The 23,286-nt window shown below is 40.3% G+C and overlaps 1 protein-coding gene across 2 annotated transcripts in view; it reads right to left on the bottom strand.

Annotated features, from left to right (window-relative positions):
- The window catches only part of MDN1 (midasin AAA ATPase 1), a 119,471-nt gene that overhangs the window by 1,639 nt on the left and 94,546 nt on the right, over nt 1–23,286 (bottom strand). For both annotated transcript variants that reach the window (XM_072998771.2, XM_072998776.2), the window contains exons 79-101: nt 21,431–21,892; nt 19,945–20,174; nt 19,204–19,344; nt 18,806–18,978; nt 18,391–18,552; nt 17,589–17,729; nt 16,856–16,997; nt 16,253–16,434; nt 15,560–15,700; nt 15,297–15,432; nt 14,326–14,630; nt 13,993–14,154; nt 13,456–13,557; nt 12,828–13,029; nt 11,484–11,654; nt 11,220–11,374; nt 4,036–4,116; nt 3,445–3,560; nt 2,418–2,592; nt 1,498–1,571; nt 1,296–1,410; nt 606–669; nt 36–178 (exon numbers count right to left, since the gene is read on the bottom strand). In XM_072998771.2, coding sequence (XP_072854872.2) covers nt 36–178; nt 606–669; nt 1,296–1,410; nt 1,498–1,571; nt 2,418–2,592; nt 3,445–3,560; nt 4,036–4,116; nt 11,220–11,374; nt 11,484–11,654; nt 12,828–13,029; nt 13,456–13,557; nt 13,993–14,154; nt 14,326–14,630; nt 15,297–15,432; nt 15,560–15,700; nt 16,253–16,434; nt 16,856–16,997; nt 17,589–17,729; nt 18,391–18,552; nt 18,806–18,978; nt 19,204–19,344; nt 19,945–20,174; nt 21,431–21,892 — 3,775 coding nt within the window. The remainder of the gene's footprint in view (nt 1–35; nt 179–605; nt 670–1,295; nt 1,411–1,497; nt 1,572–2,417; nt 2,593–3,444; nt 3,561–4,035; nt 4,117–11,219; nt 11,375–11,483; nt 11,655–12,827; nt 13,030–13,455; nt 13,558–13,992; nt 14,155–14,325; nt 14,631–15,296; nt 15,433–15,559; nt 15,701–16,252; nt 16,435–16,855; nt 16,998–17,588; nt 17,730–18,390; nt 18,553–18,805; nt 18,979–19,203; nt 19,345–19,944; nt 20,175–21,430; nt 21,893–23,286) is intronic.

Genomic DNA, 23,286 nt, shown 5'->3' with positions numbered 1-23,286 from the left:
CCATGTAAAGGGAACACCACTCAGTTTTCACTCACCCTCGAATTAGGATTATCCAATGCTACAAAAATGATGAAGATGTCAGCATGCTGAACAGCCTGAACAGCTGCTGTCACACGTTCTTTGCCTTCAAGGAAAAGACCTCTTCCATCTGATACTATAAGGAGCAACTGGGCAGTTTCTATTAAGACAGGAATATTTTTAGTTTCAGCAGAATTCACATAAAATAGCCCATATTACAAACATTATATGCTTGGAGGTACACATAGATTCTAATTAATAAATACATCTGAAAGTGAGTTCTGTTGACTTCTGCTCTGAATGAAAATCTAAGCAATGTATCCTACACCAGACACATTTAAAACAGTTATGATAATCTACTCTGTAAGTAGTGAAAGAAATAAAGACCTGATTGAGATTACCTAGAACTCAAATATAACTGTCTATATTACTTATATTACCTATATTGCTTACTAACATTACTTGTTTATAATTACTATCTGAACTCGGCAGCATTATAAAGAAGAGCAACACTTGCCAAAAGTTCAGCATAGAAACAGTTCTGGCATGGTAATAAACTTTAAAAAAAACTAAGATGAGAGACTAACCTGGATTCATGTTTGGAGACAACTGCTGTGCTGCTGCAAACATATTTACTGAGGATTCTAAAAACTAGAAAAACAAGAGAATAAACTCATGAACAGAGAGTCAAAAAATCCATCCCAAAGTAGTGCTACTGAAATTGAACAGAAAAGTGAATTAAGCCTAAGAACTGCCTAAGAGTTAATATATACTTTGGCCATATTATTTCCTTCTTAAATGACTGAAGCAGAATTATACTCTGCTGCTTCAATATAAACTGGATGGAGCAATAAATTAACTAGCTCAACAGCACCTCTATTTTCCTGCATGGAAGAGGGGAATCCTTGGATATCCAATCCCTCCAGAAAAAGTGTGTGTGTGTTTGTGTGTGTGTGTGTTTGTGTTTTCGGACAGACAGCAAGTTCTATCTGCAAGAAAGATACTAGTTTTGGATATTTCTGTAGAAAAAGCAACTCATCCACTGCAGAAATTATCATATCTGTGGTGAGTAACCAACATTCTTTTTTCACCACCACAGCTAAATATATACATACAGTATATATATATATATATATAAAAAATCGGCATCTGTAAAAACGCTTGTTCAAAGGAGAACTTAAAATTGTTCTCGGAAAGCTGAAATATTCAAATGTGCAAGAGGTATATACAAGGCCTTCTCAACTGAATGAACGGTGCTACAGTAGAATTGGACATACCTCAGCTATTCTGGTTTTCTTTTGTTCAAACCTGCAGTGCTGTAATATCCGGGCTCCTGATTGGTCACTAAATTGCTCATGGAATGGATGTAGTAGCTGAACTGTCTCTCCAAAACTGAAATAAAAGAAAAAACACATTAAATTGTGCATTGTGTGAGAGCTTTACAGGTATTTTTAAATTACATTTTATAAATGTTCTTACCTACATACAGCAATCTGCCCCACTTCTAAAAGAGCCAAAGCATTTCCAATCACAGCCAGGGATTCATAAGCAAGCTACAGAAAACGAGTTAAATCATGTTGAAAACCACTGTATATATTCAAGCTAAGTATGTAACATTTGGCACCAAACGAAATGTTAACAGTTAAGAAACCACAAAATTCTAAAGGTACGGTACTTCCTGTTGAGCAAAGCCCCCTTTAAGGACTAAGAGATCTGATTCTATCATACAAACACCTCTAAGAAACTAGAGAACAGAATGACGTACCCCATTGCGCAATTTGTAATCTTTCCAGAAGTGACTATCCCAATTGCTGTGTGCCATGCGGAAATCAATACACTGACACTCATCATATTGTGGCCCACATATGAAACTCCTGCCCTCACTGCTAGCCCCGAGCTTGGAGTAGGCTCTATGGTAAGTAGCAGGTGGGAAAAGCGAACAGCGTCAGTGATACACCGGGCGGGCCATCTCCAGCGGAATGGGGCCACAGGTCCCTCCCTGAAACTGGATGGGCTGGATTGCTCCTCCAACGCTTATCTCCCCCTTTTTTTTCTTTCAAAATACACACACACACACACAAAAAACCCACCCCTTTGTGGCAAATTTTATTACTTCTTAAAAATTTGGGGGACAGGTGTTGGGAGGACCAAAATGTAACGAAATTGTTTCTCTGTAACCCTTCCCCCAACAGACAACTAAACAAAAAATTAAGTGTGTATTTGGGGATGCTGGGAAGCTGCATTTGGGCTCCACGTTCTCTACCCGTGCACTATTATCAACTGAAGAGGGACAAAGAATAGTAGGAGATAGGTTGGTGCACCCTGAATGATCACAAGCACGAAACTCTAAAGGCAAATTATTCAAACTTGCAGTTTTATTTTCATCATTTCTGTTTTACCTGCTTAGAGTGGTTGTCTATCATACTGGCTGAGTCATCAAGGGCTAAGCAAATCTGGTACTGTCGTTTGCTGGGCTTGGTCCTTCGTAACCAGATTTTATCTTTTCGGAATTGGCTGGCAATATAGGGAATCACCTTGCGCATGTTCAGTCTTTTCCCTGTTCTATAATCACCTCTAGTAATTAAGAAGAAAATACAAACTATTACTGGCATGCAGTTAATGTCATGTTATGGTGGGGGCGCAAGGGCATTGCAGAATAAACATTCTGAAGCAAATAGTTTACACAAAGTGGTTGATACAAACTGACAGGAATGAAGACACAAGGTTAAGTGACATAAGTGATATACTGTAGCCGCAATTATTTTCATCTGCTTTACAGACAGATCCATTAATACTTTTATGTTAAAAATAATATCCTACCAACTGTAGTTAGAATGAACTCTGTACCCTGCACAAATTATGCAAACTAAATCTTCAGCATAATGTTTTCCATAATTTGTTCTGGTCTTGCTCTTCAGTTTTACCAAATCCATCAAATCTCCTGCCCTCGTCTTTGAAAATCATACATCTGTATCTCTGAAGACTTCAGCAGATATTACCCACTTACTTTCAAACTAATCTCTTGCCATAATGGTGAGAAACATTTCCTTGGAAAGTGAAAGCTGAGACTTTCAGAAATCTTAGTTCTGATCATGCTACACAATTACATACTTTTTCTACACATGTACAAAATCAAATCACACACACACACACAACCATCAACACCAACTCTAGTTTTATACTGTAAAATAAGTGCTACTTTTAAGGCAGTACTATAGTTGTTTTACTTTTCCACAACAGACTAATAGAATTGCTCCTCTGATACCACTCCCATGGATTACAGTAGAAAGAAATAGACCTGTGTACAGTAATTCTTTACTTTTCAAAGCACTATTCAGAATGGAATACTGTAATACGTATATAATAGCATATTATAACATAGGTATCAGAGAGTCCTACTTTAAGCGTTACACAGACCAAACTTACTTCAGTTTAGCTGCCTGAGTTGGCTCTAGTATAAGTCGCAGTTGTTCACATAGCTGTTGTGAAAGGGGTGCAGTAAGTAGATGATACCTCTGCCACATTTCTGCTGCTGCTTTTTCCTAAAACATTGACACACAAGGCAAAGTACACAAAATATATTACTAAAAAGTGAAAACGTGTTGAAGTGAAAAACGTATCATGGGATCATGCAGAACACAAAATTATGAAATTACATGTGACATAGAAAAAACTTTTCTGAAGATGATAGACTTTAAAAACTATTTGTTTTTCAGTTCCTTTACTTGATTTTTCAATGTTTTAAGGTCAGTAAACTGAGTACCCATCTTGTGGAGTGTGTGTGTGTGAGTGTGTGCATGTGTGTGTGCGTGTGCGCGCATAATAAAATTATAAACCATTCATAGAGATCTTTAAGCACTACGGGATGGTATATAAGCAGCACATTTTGAATATGTAATTCTCAGCTTCTGTGAGCAGCTGGTGGACATAATCCAGAATCTGGGGATTTTGACACTGCACCAATCTGAGGACAGCATGAAAAAAACACATATGAACCAGATTAAATAATTCACCAACCTCTGCAACGTTTCCAGTCTTCCAGTCTGCTAATTGTTTCTCCAGTTCCTGTCTGAGCTCTTCTGGATTTTTAACAGTGTACTTAAAATGTAACAAATCATAATTGGAGTCAAACGATATAGACAGGTATTTAAGAAGAACTAACTTAGAATATACAAATATACCTCCAAAAGCAAACCTTAACTTCAATGTTTGCTTACTCTTGTTTCAAATATAAGAACTGAATTAGCTTGTGAGGCAGGAAGCAGAACACAGCAATGTTTAGGACCACTTGAAAGCAACATTTAGAAAGAATCTGTTTTCCTTAATTAAATGATCTATGTTCTTACACATGAGAAAAAGAGCTATGGAATGTTAAAGTGTTGCTTGTCCCTCTATCCAGGTGTTTAAACATTGAATCAGCTAGTCTATCTGCGCTCAACAAGTGAGAGGGGTCTGCATGTAGATTGATGCTTCAGTGTGCATATACTGTAATAGGTCGTGGGCCTATGAGGCTGTCAAGTGTTGAAACAGCTTGTGAGGATCAGCAAACTGGAGGAGGTTCCCACTTTCTCCAGGCACAGAATTATGGAACCCTTCTTTCAGCACCGGAAAAGGGGGGTGGCCTTCCCATAGCATCTGGCTACCTCCCCTTTTCCGCAGGGAACCAGACTTTGCAGGCCTCCAAGTAAGTAACTAGCACTGTAAGTGTCACGAGTACCTGCCATACTTTGGACAGTCAAGTGCAGGCACCTCGTTGTTGTACATTTATTTTTAGCTGCCAAGTTATTTCAGCTTTGATATTAATGTTTAATATAAGGTTTTTTAATGTTTGTTATACAGTGGTGCCTTGCTTTACGATTGTCCTGTTTAACAACGAAACCGCATTATGACGAACTTTTTGCGATCGCAAAACGATGTTTCCTATGGGGGAATTTCGCTTTGCGATGATCGGTTCCCTGCTTTGGGAACCAATTCTTCGCAAAACAACAATTTTCCAACAGCTGATTGGCGGTTTCAAAATGGCTGCTGGGTAAACAAAATGCCCTCCTGCTCTTTTCTGGGACGGATGGAACAAATTAATGTTGTAATGCAAGGCACCACTGTATACTATGAAATGAAGGCAAAAAGAAAGGTTACTTACCTGTAACCATGGTTCTTCGAGTGGACCTCTGTGAATTCACACATATGGGTTTAGTCTGCGCCTGCGCTGACATTCTCGGAGCATTCTAGAGCTAAAAGTAACAATTTTATGGTGTGATCCCCCATGAGGCACAAGCTCCTCCCACCCAAGATTCCCCTCAGTTCCTGCAATTTGTCCGCCGGGCATGAGAGTTATACAACAATAAGATACCCGTGACGACAGAGGGGAGGATGGGTGGGTAGTGTGAATTCACAGAGGTCCACTCGAAGAACCATGGTTACAGGTAAGTAACCTTTCTTTCTTCTTCGTGGCCTCTGTGAATACACACATATGGGTGACTGGCAAGCTTACTTATTGGCAGGTGGGACGTCACGGTAGGAAGGATGGCATCACATTTCTGCCAAATCTAGTGGTATTGCATGTACCTACGTGTAGCCAGTATTGCTCTGCAAAGGTAGATGGCATGGATCATATTGGTGCACGGTAGATGTCGAGAGTCTCGATTGTACTCTGAATGCAGCCGAGGTAGACAGCACTCCGTGGAGCGAGGCTAAAGCTAATTAGACGGTGACTCGTCTGACTGCTGGCAAGCCATAGATACAGCCTGGACCATCGATCTAGAGATGGATAGGAAGAAACTAGACTTTTGAAATGAAAAGAATGAAAGCATCAAAAGAGCCTGTCATCTGTTTAGAAGCTCTGGTAGTGTCCAGAGAAAATGCTGGTGAGCATCTTACATAAATATTGTGGAGCATGTGCTTTAAAGGAGATGATGGTGATCTGAAGAATGATGGTAAGATGAAGCATAGATAAACATGAAAATTAGTCGAATACGTCAGGAATGAGACATTAAAGTAGGAAGTCACTTTATCAGGAAAATTGAATAACAGGTGGATCAAATCACAATCCAGCTATTTCGCGCGTTCCCTTGGCAGATATGACAGCCACTAGGAAGGCTGTTCAAAGTAAGTAATTTGGCATTTGAAGAGAAAATGGGCTCGAATGGCGGGCACATGAGTGAATTTAGAAATCTATAGACCATTGAGGAACAATGTGTTTACATGGAGGACGGATGGTACTGAGTCCTGTGAAAAGATGTTTGACCCTAGAGTGAGACAAAAGTCCTACCTACCAGAATAATCTGGTTAATGTGCAACAATAGCAGATTATAACATTTTAAAGCATAAACAGAAAGCCAAGTAGGCAACAGTTTCTAAGAAAGTTGGTGAGGTAGTTCTTTGTTTCAGTATATTTAATAAAGATTTATTTATTTACACATCAACATCGAGTTCATGGTTTTTGAGCTCGATCGAGCACTGATGCCAAAGTGGGAGTATTTCCCAGGTTGCCTAGTTCATGGAAGTTAGGAGGTGAGGAACCAGAGGGAACTGACATGTGTCTGTCTATATCGATCTGAGACAGGCGAACTAGGACCAAGTACCTCAAGGAGGTATTTGGATCGCATTTGATTAGGAATGATGGTGATGGAAGATTCTCCGTAGAATGAAATGTATCGGAGGGAAGAGTTATGGCAAATTCCCTGTTCACTGCCATATGAATATGTCCCCAACAGTGTTTCCGTCCGCACCTGCACAGGAGCAATAAAACCTGTAGTCGGCGTACGGACCCCAGTGAATACATTGAAGGTCGATACTTTCCAATGGTGATAGAACCGAACTTGCAGTTACTTGGATTAGGGATCCTGCAGTTGGTCAAAAGGAAAAGATACCACTATTGGAGTGGTTGGAGGCTGAGTCTGGATTGCTTTAGCACTGAAGCCGTGGAGGCCATGAATTTGGGGAGATGATTGCTAGTAATAATAATTATTATTATTATAATTTTTTTTTTTTAAAGAAAAACATACGCTATAGTACCAGTACAGGTAGATGTCCATATCTCGCAGGGGAAGGTTATTATCAAACTGATATCCTGTACCATCTGAAAGACCTTGCAAATGTTGAAAATTTGAATGGCAGTGAAACCTTAGGAATTACTGATTAGATAATAGTGTTGAGGCTGGAATCTGAAACTTGCGGTAGAATACACATGAAAAGATTTCTGAGACCAAGGATGGGACGGATGCCTCCTTTCTATGTATATAATAGCACAGAAGTAGAAGCCATGCATAAGCCAGATGTAGGAACTTGGATTATGACATGTTTGCCCAGGAGGCAGAGGTCTCTTCCTGGAGGATATAGACAAAAAGAGTGAGTCTAACGTTACTCAAAGGGGAACAAAGACAATTATATAACGTAACCTTGAGAGATGTGGTGACATTCTTGTATGAACCGAAATGTCTGGGAGGCTGAAACTCCAGATATTCTGTGTAAATAATAATAATATTTCTAGTGTCACCGGTCTAAGACTGAAGAGACTGGTACCATGTAATGGAAGACATTCAATTCTGTCCTATGTGTCCTTGATGAGCCAGTGGTTCGTGACTAGGTGAGCCTTCTATAGATACTAAGGATGTGACAGTAGTTGAAGCCCTTTGCATGTCAAGCAGCAATCCTGTGTTGCTTTGCTAGAGTCGTGGTCTCAGAGCAAGAATTTCTAAGCTCTGTTTTAATGGATTTCAAGAGAGGTAGAATTTGAGACCAAAATTGCTCCAGGTAGGCGCCTATTGTGATTGATAGTTGGCCACATGGAGCAGAAGTGAATGAAGGGAATAAGTCTCCCTGCCAAAGACATCAATGTTTCCGTATTCTTATTAGTAGGGTTCAGGGAAATCATTTCTCGTTTTGGATAAATTTGTTCTACGATGATAGAAATGGGACTGGAGTCATCCCAAAATTTCTATGTCATTTCCTCGTACCTTGTACCTGTAATACATTCTTCCTAGATCTTTAATAGGAAGTGGCTTGGTGCAAGCATCCTTTATTAGCTTCAGCATAGTTAGTGTAAGTGCTCAGCTAAGTGATGGCTGGGTCTGGAAAAGGCGGTTCATCCATTCCCAATAGACGGGATGCGGTGAACTGAGAAGTGAGCTGCGCGAATGAAAAGAAGCACACTGAAGGTGACAGAGGATGATAATGGATCACATCATTTTGGAGGGAGATTTGTTCAAGGAGTGAGATCCGAGCTTATGTCCAGAATTGGCAGATTTGAAGCCAGGACCGGTCGTGCTCGATCATAATGGGCCTTGACACGAGATGGATTGGAATTTGGAAAGCATCTTTTCCTGCCAAAGTGTTATATGGTAGAGAAAAAGAACAAAAATCTTTTCCATGTTGAGGTTGATCCTAATGGGTTCAATGTACATCGAAGATAGTGGCAAAGCTGGTAGCTACGATAGAAAGAAGTCAAACGGACTGACTGGTTAACAACAGAGAAGTAAAGAGCCTGCTCAGTTTGCAGTCCTACCAGCAGTTCTGCCGGTCAAGGCACTGCCTCCCCACATGTCTAGGGGTGGCGGCTGGTAACTTTGGGGTTGAGGCGTTTAACGTTCCCGGAACGCCATAGGCTGATGGGAACATCTTCAGGCTCTTGCAGATGTTACAGCACAATGAATGTGTCACCTTCTAGATCCTGAACAGGTTATCAAGAATAACAATCTTTTTCTGGCTAAAAAGCCATACACCAACAAATGGCAGGCCCTAACCTGTCAGTTGCTTAGACACTGGTTTTCAGGCGTATCGAGCAGCAGTGTGTTTGTGATGCACCTGCAACAGTGCCTCCCAGTGATGCGGAAGGCCTGAACTGTAAGCGTGCACATGAGCTACCTGCAGGGTGGGCAGAACCAAACTCCATAAGTAGTGATAAGCCCTCATGGCAGAGGAGTACGTGGCTACACGGCGACCAAAAACAAATAACAACGCTGACCAAAGAACTCATCTGTTGACAGTAAAGGAGTGTGACCATCTGTGACAACTGAGAGGGGTGTAGGAAGATTGGTTGGAAAATCTTCCACCCCCCAGCGACTCATGTGAGTCTCAAACCTGAATGGGTTAACAGCAGGTTTTATTAAGGCTCCAAACATTATGATGACGGAGGCGAGTTCGAGGGAGCACTACATCTGTAAAGTGCATGTGGAGGCATAAAGCACTCCATAGCCCATGGCTCAGAATGATGCCAGGTAGAGCGGGATGGTGATGGTGGCCGAGAGCTCATAGCTCCTATCCCAAACAAAAGGGACTGGTCCTACGCAACCTTGTCAGTGTGACAGGACCTACCTGAGGAAAATTCTCCAGACTTACCAGACAGTGGCAGGGTTCTCGGGTGGACTCTTGTGAGTCCTTTCCTTATGAGCCTATGCGGGCACTGGCAGCTGAGACAGGGCCGCAGGCTACTCTGTGAGCGAGCCCATTGATAAAGAGGGCTGTTTTGTGCCAAATTAACAGCCACCAGCAGGTGCTACCCCAGGCAGGAATATCACCGACTAGCAGGGGTAGTGGTGGGAGTTGTTGCAGCCCCCCCCTTTCAGAGGCAAACTAGGGCTGTCAAGTGCTGCCAGAAAGCTTTCACCTCGGCACCTGGTTTTGGAAATAGCAGCCACGTGAACAAGGCCTCTGATAAATCAGGCCCAATATACCAAACACCCAAGGGTGTTATCCCAGACAGGCAAAGCACTGACATGCAGGGCTAGCCGCAGGAGCTGAAGGGGCCCATTGTATCCCCAAAGGGAAAACCCAAGCCTTACCATATGTTGCTGGCACATCTACAGCCTCGGTGTGCAGCTCCCTCCAGAAGTCGCAGCTACATGAGCAGGCGCACGAAGGAGGGTTGGTGTGCAGCACTCACACACAGAGGCGCTTCCCATGTCAGGAGGAATCACTGACAGTCAGGGAAGGTGACCGGGGCAATAGGAGGCCCTTCTTCTCCTAGGGACAGGGCAACAGAGCCCTAACTCCTGCAGGGTCCCTTGAACAAGCCCCTTGAAACAATCATCCATCACCAGTCTCTCTCATGGTTGCTCATAGAGAGGGTGTGGTGAGACATGCCTCCTTTTCACTCTCTTCTCCTCATGAGATAGAGAGACTTAAGCTCCAACTCAGGAACGTCAAATGCCCGCCCTCATGTAGGGCTAAAAGGGCCATGGCCGGACTGGACGGTAGCGCAGTCACTGAATGGCCAGTTGGAGCAGAGGCTATCAGGCGATCCCAGAGTCTGTGCAGGTAGAGCTGGCACGTCGTCTCCTCAGAGGCAAATTTGCTAGCCTCTGGCGAGGATTCCTCTGTTGATGTAGACTTCGATTTTAAGGACTCCTTGGCATTGTCGGGCCCCCTACTGTGGCCTGCACCTATCTGGGTAAGATGTAGCTTACTCAGGCAGAAAATCATTAATGTGCCTGAGAGTCAAAATGAGTAGGCCGAAAAAGGCGGGAAAGGAGAAAGAAGCAAACAGTTGAAGCGTGTGTGTGTGCAGGGGGGGGGGAGGGGTAAGCCAAATAGCTGGCAAGTGAAAAGAAAACAACTCACGGGGGATCGTAGATTAGATAATTGAGAAGGGAAAGAATCCAATTTAGAGGGAATTGATCAATAAGATAAGGGGGAAAACCCCTGTGGAAATAGCTCTATGCTCTGTAGAACTTTACAGCACGGCGGAAAAAAGGAACTGAGGGGAATCTTGGGTGGGAGGAGCTTGTGCCTCATGGGGGATCACACCATAAAATTGTTACTTTTAGCTCTAGAATGCTCCGAGAATGTCAGCGCAGGCGCAGACTAAACCCATATGTGTGTATTCACAGAGGCCACGAAGAAGAACTATTCCTACCGGCTATTTAGTAGGGTACAGCAATATGTGACCTCCATATTATTTTGTGCCTCCCTGCTGTTCCAAAATTCTGGAGGAAAAGTAACTCACATTTCCCCATGCAAAATAAGGTATGTGCCCCTAAAGGCCACTAAGACCTGGGGTAAAGGAAACCCTCCCTAAGGTATCAGTTACCTGCCTCATTCTCCATTCCAGTCTTTACCATGTGCTAATAGAACCCAAACACTTGATTCAGTACAAGATGAGAAAACTAAAACACAACTAATAGCAATGCTTCCCCTAGGTGACATTTATTTACAGTGATCCATTAGCACATTCTACTTGCTTTGTAAAGCAAATACTTGTTTACCTGGATGGTGGTATCTTTCAAGAACTGATGGGCAGTATGTATAGTGGAATCTTTGTTTCTGTCCTGCTTTACTTCTAGTGGTGATTTATCTTCTCCACGTTCTTCCTCCTCTTCAAAACTGAGAGCTTGGCCATCCAATTCCACCTCCTCAGATCCTGAAGTTTAACAATACACATTTGTTTAATACTGTATTTATTTATTCCAGCTGATTACTGCAGAGATACTCCTGAGATAATTCTTGAAAAAAGCAAGCTGACAATTTACCAGATTTAGAAGCATCAGACATCTTTACTTCTGGATTCAGTTTCTCTGCATCTGCTGCTCTCAGATCCTCAATGGTCTGAGATTCTGTATCCATAGCTACATCTTCAGAAGCTGGTTCTTCATTGTCTTGATTAATAGGCATAGTCTTTTGTTGTTCTTCAGTAGCTACATCTGTGGAAACATAAACAACACCTTACATGTCAGCATGCTAATGACCATCAAATATCTGGTGTGTCACTTATAACTGGATATGAAGAAGAGGGGAGCAACAGAGGCAAGTGAGATGTTGTAATTCTTGGTATTTATCAGTATTACGGGGTGCTGAAACTGCTCCACAGGCATTATCTTACCATGTAATGTATTATTTATTTCATTTGATTTATATACCACCCCAGTAGTGCAAGCAATATTCTACGCGGTTTGCAAGTTAAAAGTTAAAACCCCACATAATAAAATACATTCAACGATACAGTGATTCACAAGGATAGATCTAAAAACCATACTAAAAATTAGCAGCATCTGGGAGGACAATAAGATGAGGAGGAGGAGGAGGAGGATTATTTTGCTAAGAATCACAATGTAGCTAGCAAAGACAAGGGAATGCCCACATTATACGATGCCTTGGCAGAAAAACAAGCTTTTCATCATTAAGGTGATTTCAGCAGAAATCCACACTGAATATAAGAATATTTAACTTTTATAAACTCCAACTATCATTCAACTTGGGTTTCACTGCAAGAGATTTATAGAAAAATTAGAAGCTGGACAACAAACATTCTAGAGGAAGGACATCATCTTTAAAACCACTTGATGGCTATTGCTGATCAAACTACGACACTACTAGAGATCTCTTGTCAGTTCTGCTCCCAGGACTCTATGAACTTATGGACTATAGAGTGGGCAGTGGGATATCACAAAACCAGTAGATAGATAACTAAGAATTACTTTTTAAAACAGCTTTCATTTTGTTTCAGAACCAAGCAACTGCTAAAGACAGAATCTTTAAAGGCATAATCTATTAATATGTGGGAAATCTGGCTGTCTATCGGGCTTAAGACACTTAACTGTCAAAATCTATGATTGTTTATCAGCATAGTTAATGGTATCCCATCTTCAAAGTAAGCATGTGCAAGATTACCTAGAACAATTTCCCCAAAATAAAAATGCAGTGCATATGAATATAACAGGTATGTCTAAAGACTGTCCCTATGGTAAACCATTTCCATTGTGTATACTAAAATAAAGCAAGCATGCTTGTGTTCTTTAAAAAGAAGGTAAAGATAGTGCTGGAGCAGATTGAGAACAATCTGTTTTCTGAACATCATGTTGTAAATGCTGACATACCATAGGTCTGGGCATCATACGATTCACAGCCTTGCTTAATGTGCTCAAAGGCATCAGCTTCTCCCACATTTTGTTCTGGCTGTTCAGAAACCTGTTCTGTGTCGCAGCTGGACTCTATAGTTCTCAAACGCTTGTGAATATGTTGGCTATGATCTCCTGTAGAGCGCTCATTGTCGGCTTGTCCGGGTTTTCTCTTAAAACTCTGAAAAAGAAGCAAACAAACAGCATTGTGAGGTGGAGTTAATTTGAGAATATGCTGTGCACACAATTCAGTATTCAACATACAGCCCCTCCTTTTTCAAAATCCATTTGTTATGGGGTGGGGACAGTGCAGGACACGATCTGATTCAGTAGAGAACGATTCTGTCTTGTTGCCGCTTCAATCCACAATTTTCAAATTCGCACCAAATGTTTACTTAAATATGAATTTAGATACAGATTTTAAAATATGCCATTACGAAGGCAACATGATGCTGTTTTTGAGCTGAAAATTGTGCCAGAACATTCAGAAAGCATGAAAGACGGTGGGTAATTAAGTTCCAGTCTATACTTAATCCAGAAGGTGCAGGTGAGTTCTTCTTTTCTTTTTTTTAAATGAGTCTTAAATTTTAAAATAAGAATGAAAAACCTGTGTATTTTTCCGGCTTTGTTTCTGCAGTGCCAGTTGTGCCATTAACTCAGATTCATGCCCTTCGGACTGATTTGCATCAGCAACTCCACTTCCATGTTCCTGGAGTGGGGCAAACACAAAATGCTAATTTAGCAGCTAAAATGTGACACCAAAATCCTAGGTTTAAGCAAGGCAAAATTGAAAATACAGAGGCATGCTAGGCTGCAGGTTTGGGAACAAAACTGAATGTCAGATTCCAATCTTTTACCGCAAATGTCTTGCAGACTACTTGCCTCATTTTAAAATGGTGTGACTGTAAGCTATGTTAAATACATTTATGCAAATGAACGCTCATGTCAAATGCAGCCTTTTCACTTGTGATGGAGTAAATTTCTCTTATGCCATTAAATCAAATTGTTGAGAGAGAGAGAGAGAGAGAGAGAGAGAGAGAGAGAGAATAGTGTCAAAGAAAAGCCTAGCAAGGCCAGTGCTTTAAACATTTTTGGAAGAACCTCCTGCACAAAACAAAAGGATGGTGGTGCTTTTCCATTTCACCTCTTTGGCCTGGTCCTTCTCAGCAGCCATTCCTGCCAGCTCTACAGCAGTATCGCTCTGCAGGTTCTCCTCTCCTGCCTCCCCATATGCTTCATGTTCCATTCTCTCGGCAGCATCAGGTAACTGGTCCTCCTCATTAGAATTATCCATATCTTCATTTTCCTGGAATAAGATTAATCAGTATTGATATTTTAACATTTTAGGCTTGTGATATAGTTTTGTACTAAATCCAGTTGCCTTTATTGAAATTTTAACCTTAAGCTGCCTGTATTCGTCAGATGTAAAAATAACATTTATACTATATAACCTCTATTAATAAAAGAAGACATAAACCTGGGGATTAAGGCCGTGGTCAGTTGCTGGAATGCCCCTTTCATTCTCTTCTTGAGGGGAGTCTTCTTGATTGTCTAAAGCTTCTTCTTCTCCTCCTTCTTCACCTGTCTGTGGATCAGGGTGATCGGTGCTTCCATCTTCCTTTGCTTCTTCTTCCATTTTATCATCTTCACTTTTTTCTTCATAGGACTCTTTTTCAACTTTCTCAGGATCTGGACACCCTTCATCTGTGTCTTCAGTATTTTTCTCTGTTGCTTTTTCATCAACCTCTGTGGTCTTCTCTTCAATCTCAAAAGGGTTTTCTCCTAATTAAAAAAAAGACACAGCTTTCAGAAAAGAGATAAAATGTGTGTTTGTGTGTGTGATTCAGGTAGATGCTGAGTTGGTAGAAAAGGAGAAGATGGTTTGCTAAATTTCTAAGATGGAAGGTATAAAAAAATCTGTATATTTTAAAATTTCACCTTTACTTCAAGCCGCATACATTGTCCAATGCAGTAAGGTGAGATGGGCAACCTCCTGAGACTCAAGGACGGGACACATGCACCCCTGAATCCACTCCCATTACACACACACACACACACACCATATACATGCGAGTGTGTGTGCATGCATTAATTGCATGAGCAATTGTAGTTGTGCACCTTTGCTTGAAATGTTAATGCATTAGCTGCTGGCAGGTATTTGGAGCCCCCAAAGTCAAGGAGGAAGACACCTGGCTACTTCCCATCTGTCTCTAGTGAAAACTACAGAAGCTATGTGGCTACATAAGAAAACACAAACACTTGCACAGCTTTCCACACGTGAAAGAACTGCTTGTGCAAATGTGCTTAGGACCCCACCCTTCTGTGCTTAGGACTAAATGTGCTTAGGATCCCATCCTACAACTGCTCATGCAATGACACAACAGGATCATGCCACAATCTTTTGTACTCAGTTATCTACTAATAAAGAAACAATTTGATCAGTCACACCTTCTTCTTCCTTGTCCCCATCATCCTTCTCTCCATTTTCCAGGTTCAGGTCAGGAGGAAGATCTAATGGTTCGGGTTCAGGCTGTTTCTCTTGCTTTCCATGATAGGGATCTACCTCATTTTCATCATATTCACGCTGTTTATGTAAAGGAAATGACACACCATGAGAGAAATGACAGTGGAAAATAATGTTTAAAAACCTGTAGTGTTACTCTTGAAATTCAGTTGCAGGTGCAAGGGCTGCTGCAAACACTCATAATTACCTCATCTATTTGTTCATGGATTTTCTCTCTTGATTCACCATCCTCTGCTGGCTTTTCTTTTTCATCATCTTTGGGTGGATTTTTATCATTTTTATTGTCAGCATCCACATTATCATCTTTGGCAACAAGTTCTGAATCACCCTAAATCATTTAATAAACAAATAAGTATCTACGGAACCCTTCAACGGCAAACGTTCCCATCGCTAATGTAGGAGAACAATTTCATTCAGCATGATTTCAGATTAACTCATCACAAAAGTCTAACTCAGAGATAGACAATATGTGGCTCTCCAGGTGTTGCTGAACTGAAACTCCTACCACAGACAGCACAGTCAATGGTAAAGGATAATGGGACTTGTATCCTGGCAGCATCTGGAGGACCACAAGTAGCCGATCTTTGCTTTAGTTATTATTAGAAGACAGGCTGCCCCTCACTTTCATGCAGCAGTGGACTACAACAGCTTCCCATAGCCCAGTCTCTTTCCAATTCTGAGCACACCAAGTAGAGATGAAAGACTCGTGCCATCATCAATGGTAGCAAAATAGCTCACAGTAAAGATAATGTATCAAAATGGTTAAAAAGTAAAAATGTAAAGATCATAAAAGAGGTAGAATCTTGAGTTCCACTTATTGTGCAAATAATATTTACTATAAAACCTTTACTCTGGATCACATTTTCATTGATGTTTTTACCTCATCTACTCCTGGTCCTGTTTCTGTTACATTCTCCTCATTATCGCTTTCATCTTCCTCTTCTTCTTCATCATCATCATCATCCCCCCAAAGCCTCTCATCCAGTTTGTCAGCTTCAGAGTCTCCAAGATTTCCCATTTGTTTATCTAAATCTTCATCCTCATCTGATTTTTCATCATCATCTATATTTTAAAAAACCAGACACACAACCCAATGCAAAACCTTCAAAATTAGGAACATATACTCCAATTCATACAACAACTACATCCATTGATAAACATGGCACTACTGCAGTGACACATGGAACCCCTGAGGGAGGGGCTGGAGCTCTGTGAAAGAACATGGACTTCGGAGTTCTGTCAACTTGTCAATGCCTGCAGCAACCTCCACCTCCCCAAGGAAATGTTTAGGGTTTCTAGCAGACTTTTTTCAGCTGATACTCTGACAAGAGTTTAATGTGTCAACAGTAAGTACACTTTATTAATTCCAAGAGGCCAAGCTGATTAAGCTGAACCTTAAAACCTCAAAAACAGCCTTATCAAAGTGATCATTTTTGTTTTGGTTCATATCAGGACAGAAAAGTTAAACTTATAAGCCCAATACCTTGCTTTTCTCTCTCCCCATCATATGTTTTTCCTTCAAAATCCTCTGACATTTCAATTGCATTATCTTCTCCTTCAATATCTGTTTTAGATTCTGGATCTTCATTGTCCTTTTCTTGATCCTTTTGGTAAGTATCTTCTACCTGAAACATTTAATTAACAATTATTGTAGGTCGGGTTTTCCCCTCTAGCATTTCAGCTAAATAATGTTAACACTAAATCAGAATGTTACTTCAGAATGCAGTAATTATTTTCCTAATTAGAAGGAAGTAAGTGAATTTTATCCATCAGAATCCAACACTTTTTATCTGTGAAGATTCTCAGTTATCCAGGTGAGGTTATCTAGAAGTCGAATCATGGCAACCGAACTTCTTTCTTGTTAGGTTGAAACACTTCATTACTCATCCAAGTGAATGAACTTGGCTGAATAGCAAAAGGCTTCAACCTAATAAGAAAGAAGTCCAGTTGCCATGACTCAACTTCCAGATAATCCAACACTTTTCTTTTTCTTTAATGAAAGACTGTTGAAAAGGAATTACTCTGAAAATCATTTAACTACAGTATTATAAGCAAGTGACACAGAAGCCTCTGTTTAAAAAATATGCATGCCTATTTTTGATTCTGCCCATGAATATTAAAACCCTCCATAATGTCTTATTGTTCATTAATTATGAGCATACACTTCAAGCAAGGTCTGAATCCCACAAACCCACTTGGGTGCCTTTTCTACATACCTGATCTTCATTCTCTATCTTGTCACTCACATCCTTTTTGCCTTCCCCTTCTCCAAGGCCACCTCCTTCGTAATCATGGAATTCTGTTCCTCCCTCTCCTGCAGTATCCTCCTCCATTAGCTCTTTTGGCAAACAAAACCCCTGATAGTGATAAAAACACATCCATTTGGAAAGATTTTCACACAAAAAAGCACTCCATGGTACTTTCCACTGGTGTTTACTCTGGCTGGTGTGTGGAGTGTAGCCAATTATTTTATGCATTCTCCCATGCAAAACAAAGAATGATACATTTACCTAGGATTCTATAACCTGTGTATTGATTATTGATAACTAAATCAATCACCATATAACTAAAGTATCCTTGTATTTTACCTCAATAAAGCCCTATTGTGCAAACAGTACAAAAGGCAACTATTCATTCACTGCACAATCTATGTACGTTTTTGAAACCTGGTTCTTGTAGAATTTTTTTTTTAAAAAAAGAAAAGAAGACAGCTTAACAGCGTACATTTTGGGCTTATTACTCTTTATCCTACATAAGCAGCACCTTCTACAATCAAGGGCTGTTTCAATTATGCCTCTCTTTAAAACAAATGACTGGATACAAAGTCAGCAAGATGCAGTCGCGGACGAAATCATACAGTCAGCATTTTTGTTTTAAAATGTTGATAGCATACATAAAATAGCAAAATATGTATAGATTAAGACAGTGATGATCACACACTGGAGTCTATCCTACTTCATCCAGACCATTCTTAAAAAATGCTCACAGCTACTGAGAACATAAACGGGAACTTCTTACCTTTTGGGCAAGTTCAGTAAATATGTTAGCTAGAACAGAAAGCAACTTCCCCGTACTCCTATGTGTGGCCAAGGAAACAGTGAGGTAGAAGAGGATGATATTGGAATACTTGTTTAGTATTGGCATTAGACGCACCAGTAAGTGGCAGGCTTGATTGAAAACCTGCAGACATAAAGAAAGAAATCAACTGTATATTTAAAATTAAGGGAGTGGTTGTTTTTTAAAGACACAGCAAAAGGTATCCACAAAAATCTTCTTCTAATGGGTAGCTCTTAAAAAATAAAGTGTGTAGAAATACAATTTTAAGACATAAGAATTGGGTTTTTGTCATTTTTACCACTTTGCTTCCACCAGCCCAGCTAAGGTTACCTAAATCTGGACCCAATGAAGGATGTTTCAGTTGATCAGTTTTTACCTTGCACTTGTATGCCGTGTAATCCTCGCCATAGGATTTCAGTTGCTCCAGGAGTTCTGAAATGACTGAAATTATTTTCTGCACATGTAAAGAAGTCACATCTGCACAGATATCTTCGTCCAAGAGTTTGGTCAGGTGCCCTTTCCTGAGCCGGTCCACTGAAGCTTCTTCTCCTGGAGTAAAGCGTTTAAAAAATGTGAGAAGAAGTATATGACTAAGGGCAAACTGAATGGAAAAAATTTCCAAAGACTTGCTTCAATTGGTTCCATAGACAGGCCACTAATTCACTAATTCATTGCTAACGTTACCAAAGTTATTTAAGTTCTGCACTTAGTTACAAAGAGAAAAGATGTCTGAAAAATTCAGGAATACTTGAAAAGCATGACATTTAGACTCACTACTCTCATTCAGGGAGGTTTCGTCTTCTCTTTCCTTTCTTCTTTCTACCAGACCTTGTATAGCACTCAGGACAGCTTGGATTGCCAGTTCTATTTGTTCTGAGAAGAGTTCTACAAATCCATCATCTGGTCTTCTGTCCCCTTGGGAAATACAACAGAGATATTAGCTGGAAATGTCCTTCGTTTCTACAGCACCTGAAAATCCATCTAGTCCCAGCAAATACAATTTACCTGCTTCAACAATAAACTCAAGACGGGCAAAAGCTGCGAGTTGAAAAATGAGTTAGAAAATGAGGCTAGTTAAAGAATGAAACTGAAATGAGGGGAACTCTAGACCTTCCAAGTTGTATTTTGAACCTGCTGAAGATGTAGTCCCACAATTCTGAGGACAGATGGCAACCAGGCTACAGTAACAAATGCTTGCTTCTTTAGGAAGCAAAAGCAGGAGGATTATTCAAGAATTCCCACAAACAAGGCTAGCACATTAACAGAAATTGGGAAATGTCTCCTAGTTAAACGGGTATTTTTCTGCTAAATGAAGAATATTCTGGTTTCTCCTGGGAGGCCGGAGAGTACACAGTAGTTGTATAATTGAATGCAAGAAATGCTTAGGATGTCAAAATCATCAATTTTACTGCACTTAGTTATGCACGCAAATATATGCAGCTGACAAGAGAACAATACCCAAATGAACAGATCTAGTCTTTTATCTATTGGAAAGGTAAGAAGGATTGTCTTTACCGTCACAGTGTGAAATTGAACTGAACAGCTGTGTCTTCCAGATAGCAAAGTCATCAACACTCTTATTAATTTCTCCTTGAATATATATGAGACTTCTGATCAATGCCATTTGTGGTACAGCTTGAGTGGCTTCCAATTCAGGTGGAACAAACAAGGACTCCATATCTTGAAATTCAATTGAAACCTTCAATAAACACTCAATCCCTGTAGAACATACCTCAAAGCTTTTCCTGCAAAACAGAAACTACATTTTAACCAGTACATTTCCTTTTAAAACACGTGGAGCCTAAACTTAAATGCAACATGCCATTTCTAATACATTCATTGGAGTTCTAAGTTCGGAAATGTAAGCTTAATTTACATATTATACTAAACCATGCCTTCTGGTCTGATGAGCTGAACACAAATAAATGGGACCATTTCCCTCATTTCTGCTCTGATTTGTTTTTTTGTACTGTATCTTGTGTCTTTTTCCAACTCCTGTTTCAGGAAGCAGTTGGAGAAACATGCTATAGGAGAAACCACAATTACAGGTTCAGACAAACAAAAAGCCATGGTTTAAACAATCCAGAACTTGAGAGCTAACAACAAACCACAGTGTCTAACTAGGGTATGCAGATAGCTAACAAATCATGGCTTGTTTACAAGAATAATATTGGACACAGCAAGCCAGAATTCAACAATAACTCAGTTTAGTGTTACAGTGTGAATCCTGTCATCTTTTATATAGTAAAGCTTCTAATAAATACAGTGTTTATCTGTCTGTTTCTACCAGATCTCCATGATTATGGAACCTACACTCCTTAAACTTGGCATGTATTTTAAATGAACCCTAAGCATATACCTCTCTCAAAGTTATTTTGTGTATGTAAATGGATTAATTAATTTAATTAACATTCAGCCCTGCAAGAAAGCAGCAAGTTTCCCTTACTTTCTCTGATCAGCACAGACAAAGTTTCAGAAATGCCTGGGATATTCATTTCTGTAGATGGCCTCTAAATAGCTCTATGTCTTGACTCCCACTGCAGGGCCCTCAAATGCTTTTAAACAGTTAGAAGGGAAGGCAGAGAGACCAAACAGGGAGAAATGCTCAAAGAACAAAGAGTGCAACAAGGAAAGAAAAGAGTGGAGCACAGGGAAGAGAAGGTGCACCCATATGACAAATGCAAAGCAGCCTACTCCAAGAACACAAGGTCTTGACTCTGTCCACAAGTACCTGCATGTAGCTGAGGTGGATGCCATGGTATTCAGGAAGGCAGTTCAGTATGACTCTGTGTTTAGGACATAAGGTTCTAGTGAACCAATCACCTCTTTCAGACATAATGAGGGCAGATGGCAGGCCTCACTTAGCTCTCTGAGGGATAGAACTGTCTGCAGCAACCATCCCTTCAAAGACTGCATTATCTCTGATCCACAGAGTAGAGTGTGATCAGGCAGCAAACACGACCCACTTTCTCTTCATTATTACAATATGCATGTTACTTACCAAGAATGGAAGAGAGTCTCACAAGACTGCTGTCGTATTCTGTCCACTTCCGATTTTATTGCCTTAACTTCCACCAGCATCTCCCTCACTTTTGAAGCCAGTTGTTGATGCAATGAATTGTGTTTTCGCATCTTGCATCCAGCAGGCAGTTGATCTGCAGCCACTGGAGTGAGATACTGTAACTCTGGAGAGTTAAACTCAGGTAGCGATTTCAGAAAACTAGATAAATTCACTTCAGGTCCTTCAGATTGTATTTCTGTCCTGGGAACATTCAAGGATTGGTCTTTTGGACAGCACTCCAGAAACCAGGAGAACTGCTCCAGGACCACTACACATTGCATGGCCAGGTACTGCAATCTGTCAGTCCACTGCTGAACACCATCTTGAGGAGGGAAGGCTACTTCATATTCATTGCTAGCATTCAGCCTGGCATCAATCTCCTGTACACAGCTTAGAAGATTTCTGTTCAGGGGATTCAAATGCGAAGATATTTGTTGGCAATCAAAACAAAGTTCAAAGAGGAGCAAATCATGTAAATTCATTGCAACAAATACAACAAATAGTTGTTACACCATAGAAATAGTTAGGGTATACTAGGGATAAATTTTCAAGAATGGGTGTGTTCGTAAGAACATATACCAAATAAAGCAAATTAGTCTTTAATATTCCACACAGCTATGTTGTTTTTAAAATATAATTGTTTCAGCTCAGTTAGCATACTTGGTCATAACATTTCCAAATGTTGATTTTCTGCAGAGGTGATATGCTAATTGTTTATGTAATTCATTATGTATCCTATGAATATACTAATCATCCGTTATGCTCTGAATTGTAAAATAACTTTAACATTTATCTGGAAGTCTGTGCCAGCATTTCTTGGGTTCTTTTTAAGAAGAAAAGTGGGAGAAAAATATTTTAAATAAACAACAAACAAACAAATAATTATTTCAAGTGAATCAAACATATCAGCAGTGTCGGCTCTTAACTATGCTACACCATTACAAATTTACTATTTCCAATCTGTAACACACTGAACTAAGTGTGTTGCAGCAGGATTCATAATCCAGCAGATTATTTGTAATCTGCTCTGTCTTTCTAAGGACTCTGGCATGTAAAATAATGTGGTTGGATGCAGACTTCATATTCTACCAATGGAAAAGCTCTTCCACCCATGATAAGTTGGATCCACTGAAGGGTCCTGATGGCAGAGCAGGAAGTGTACTGCATCTGCAGACTTCCCAGTACCACTTCTCACAATGATTCAGAGGGTCTCATAACTTTCCAGAGTAAAAGTTTGGAGGGTGCAGGAGACTGCAGAGTAATAGGAAATCTGCCCGCAAAGTCCAGATCAAAGCCATTACATGCTAATAAAAACTACACGAACAAATGGACAAGGAATTCCTGCTAACTTTCTTTAACAATGGTACAAACTGTGAATATACCAATTATTTCAGCAGCTAAGTATTTGCTCATAACAGAAGCTTTCTCTGAAAGCTTCTGTTACAAGGTGCAGGCAAACACTTGTTTTGCAGGACTAAGATTTAAGTATAATGCCCTCAAGATATTAATGCAATCAGTGCATCAATGCTTCACCATAAATTAAAGAGACAGAACAAAGAGAAGCTTCATGGTTACTCTTCAAAAGACTACAAACTTGGACCCAGAAGATTATGGTTTACATCTACTCAAGCTGTATGCAGTCTTTCAACAAGGTGCCTGAATACATTCAGAAGCAACAGAGGAAGGTATGAAGTCAGGGAAGGCTTAATGTATGTGCATGGCAGTAGGCCAATCTTGACATACCTCTGAAGTTTTAAGTATTATACCTAATGGGCTTGTCTTGGGGGTTTCTGTCT

Source organism: Pogona vitticeps, chromosome 1, assembly GCF_051106095.1.
Source record: "Pogona vitticeps strain Pit_001003342236 chromosome 1, PviZW2.1, whole genome shotgun sequence".
NCBI lineage: Eukaryota > Metazoa > Chordata > Lepidosauria > Squamata > Agamidae > Pogona > Pogona vitticeps.
This window is presented reverse-complemented; position numbering and strand designations above follow the sequence as displayed.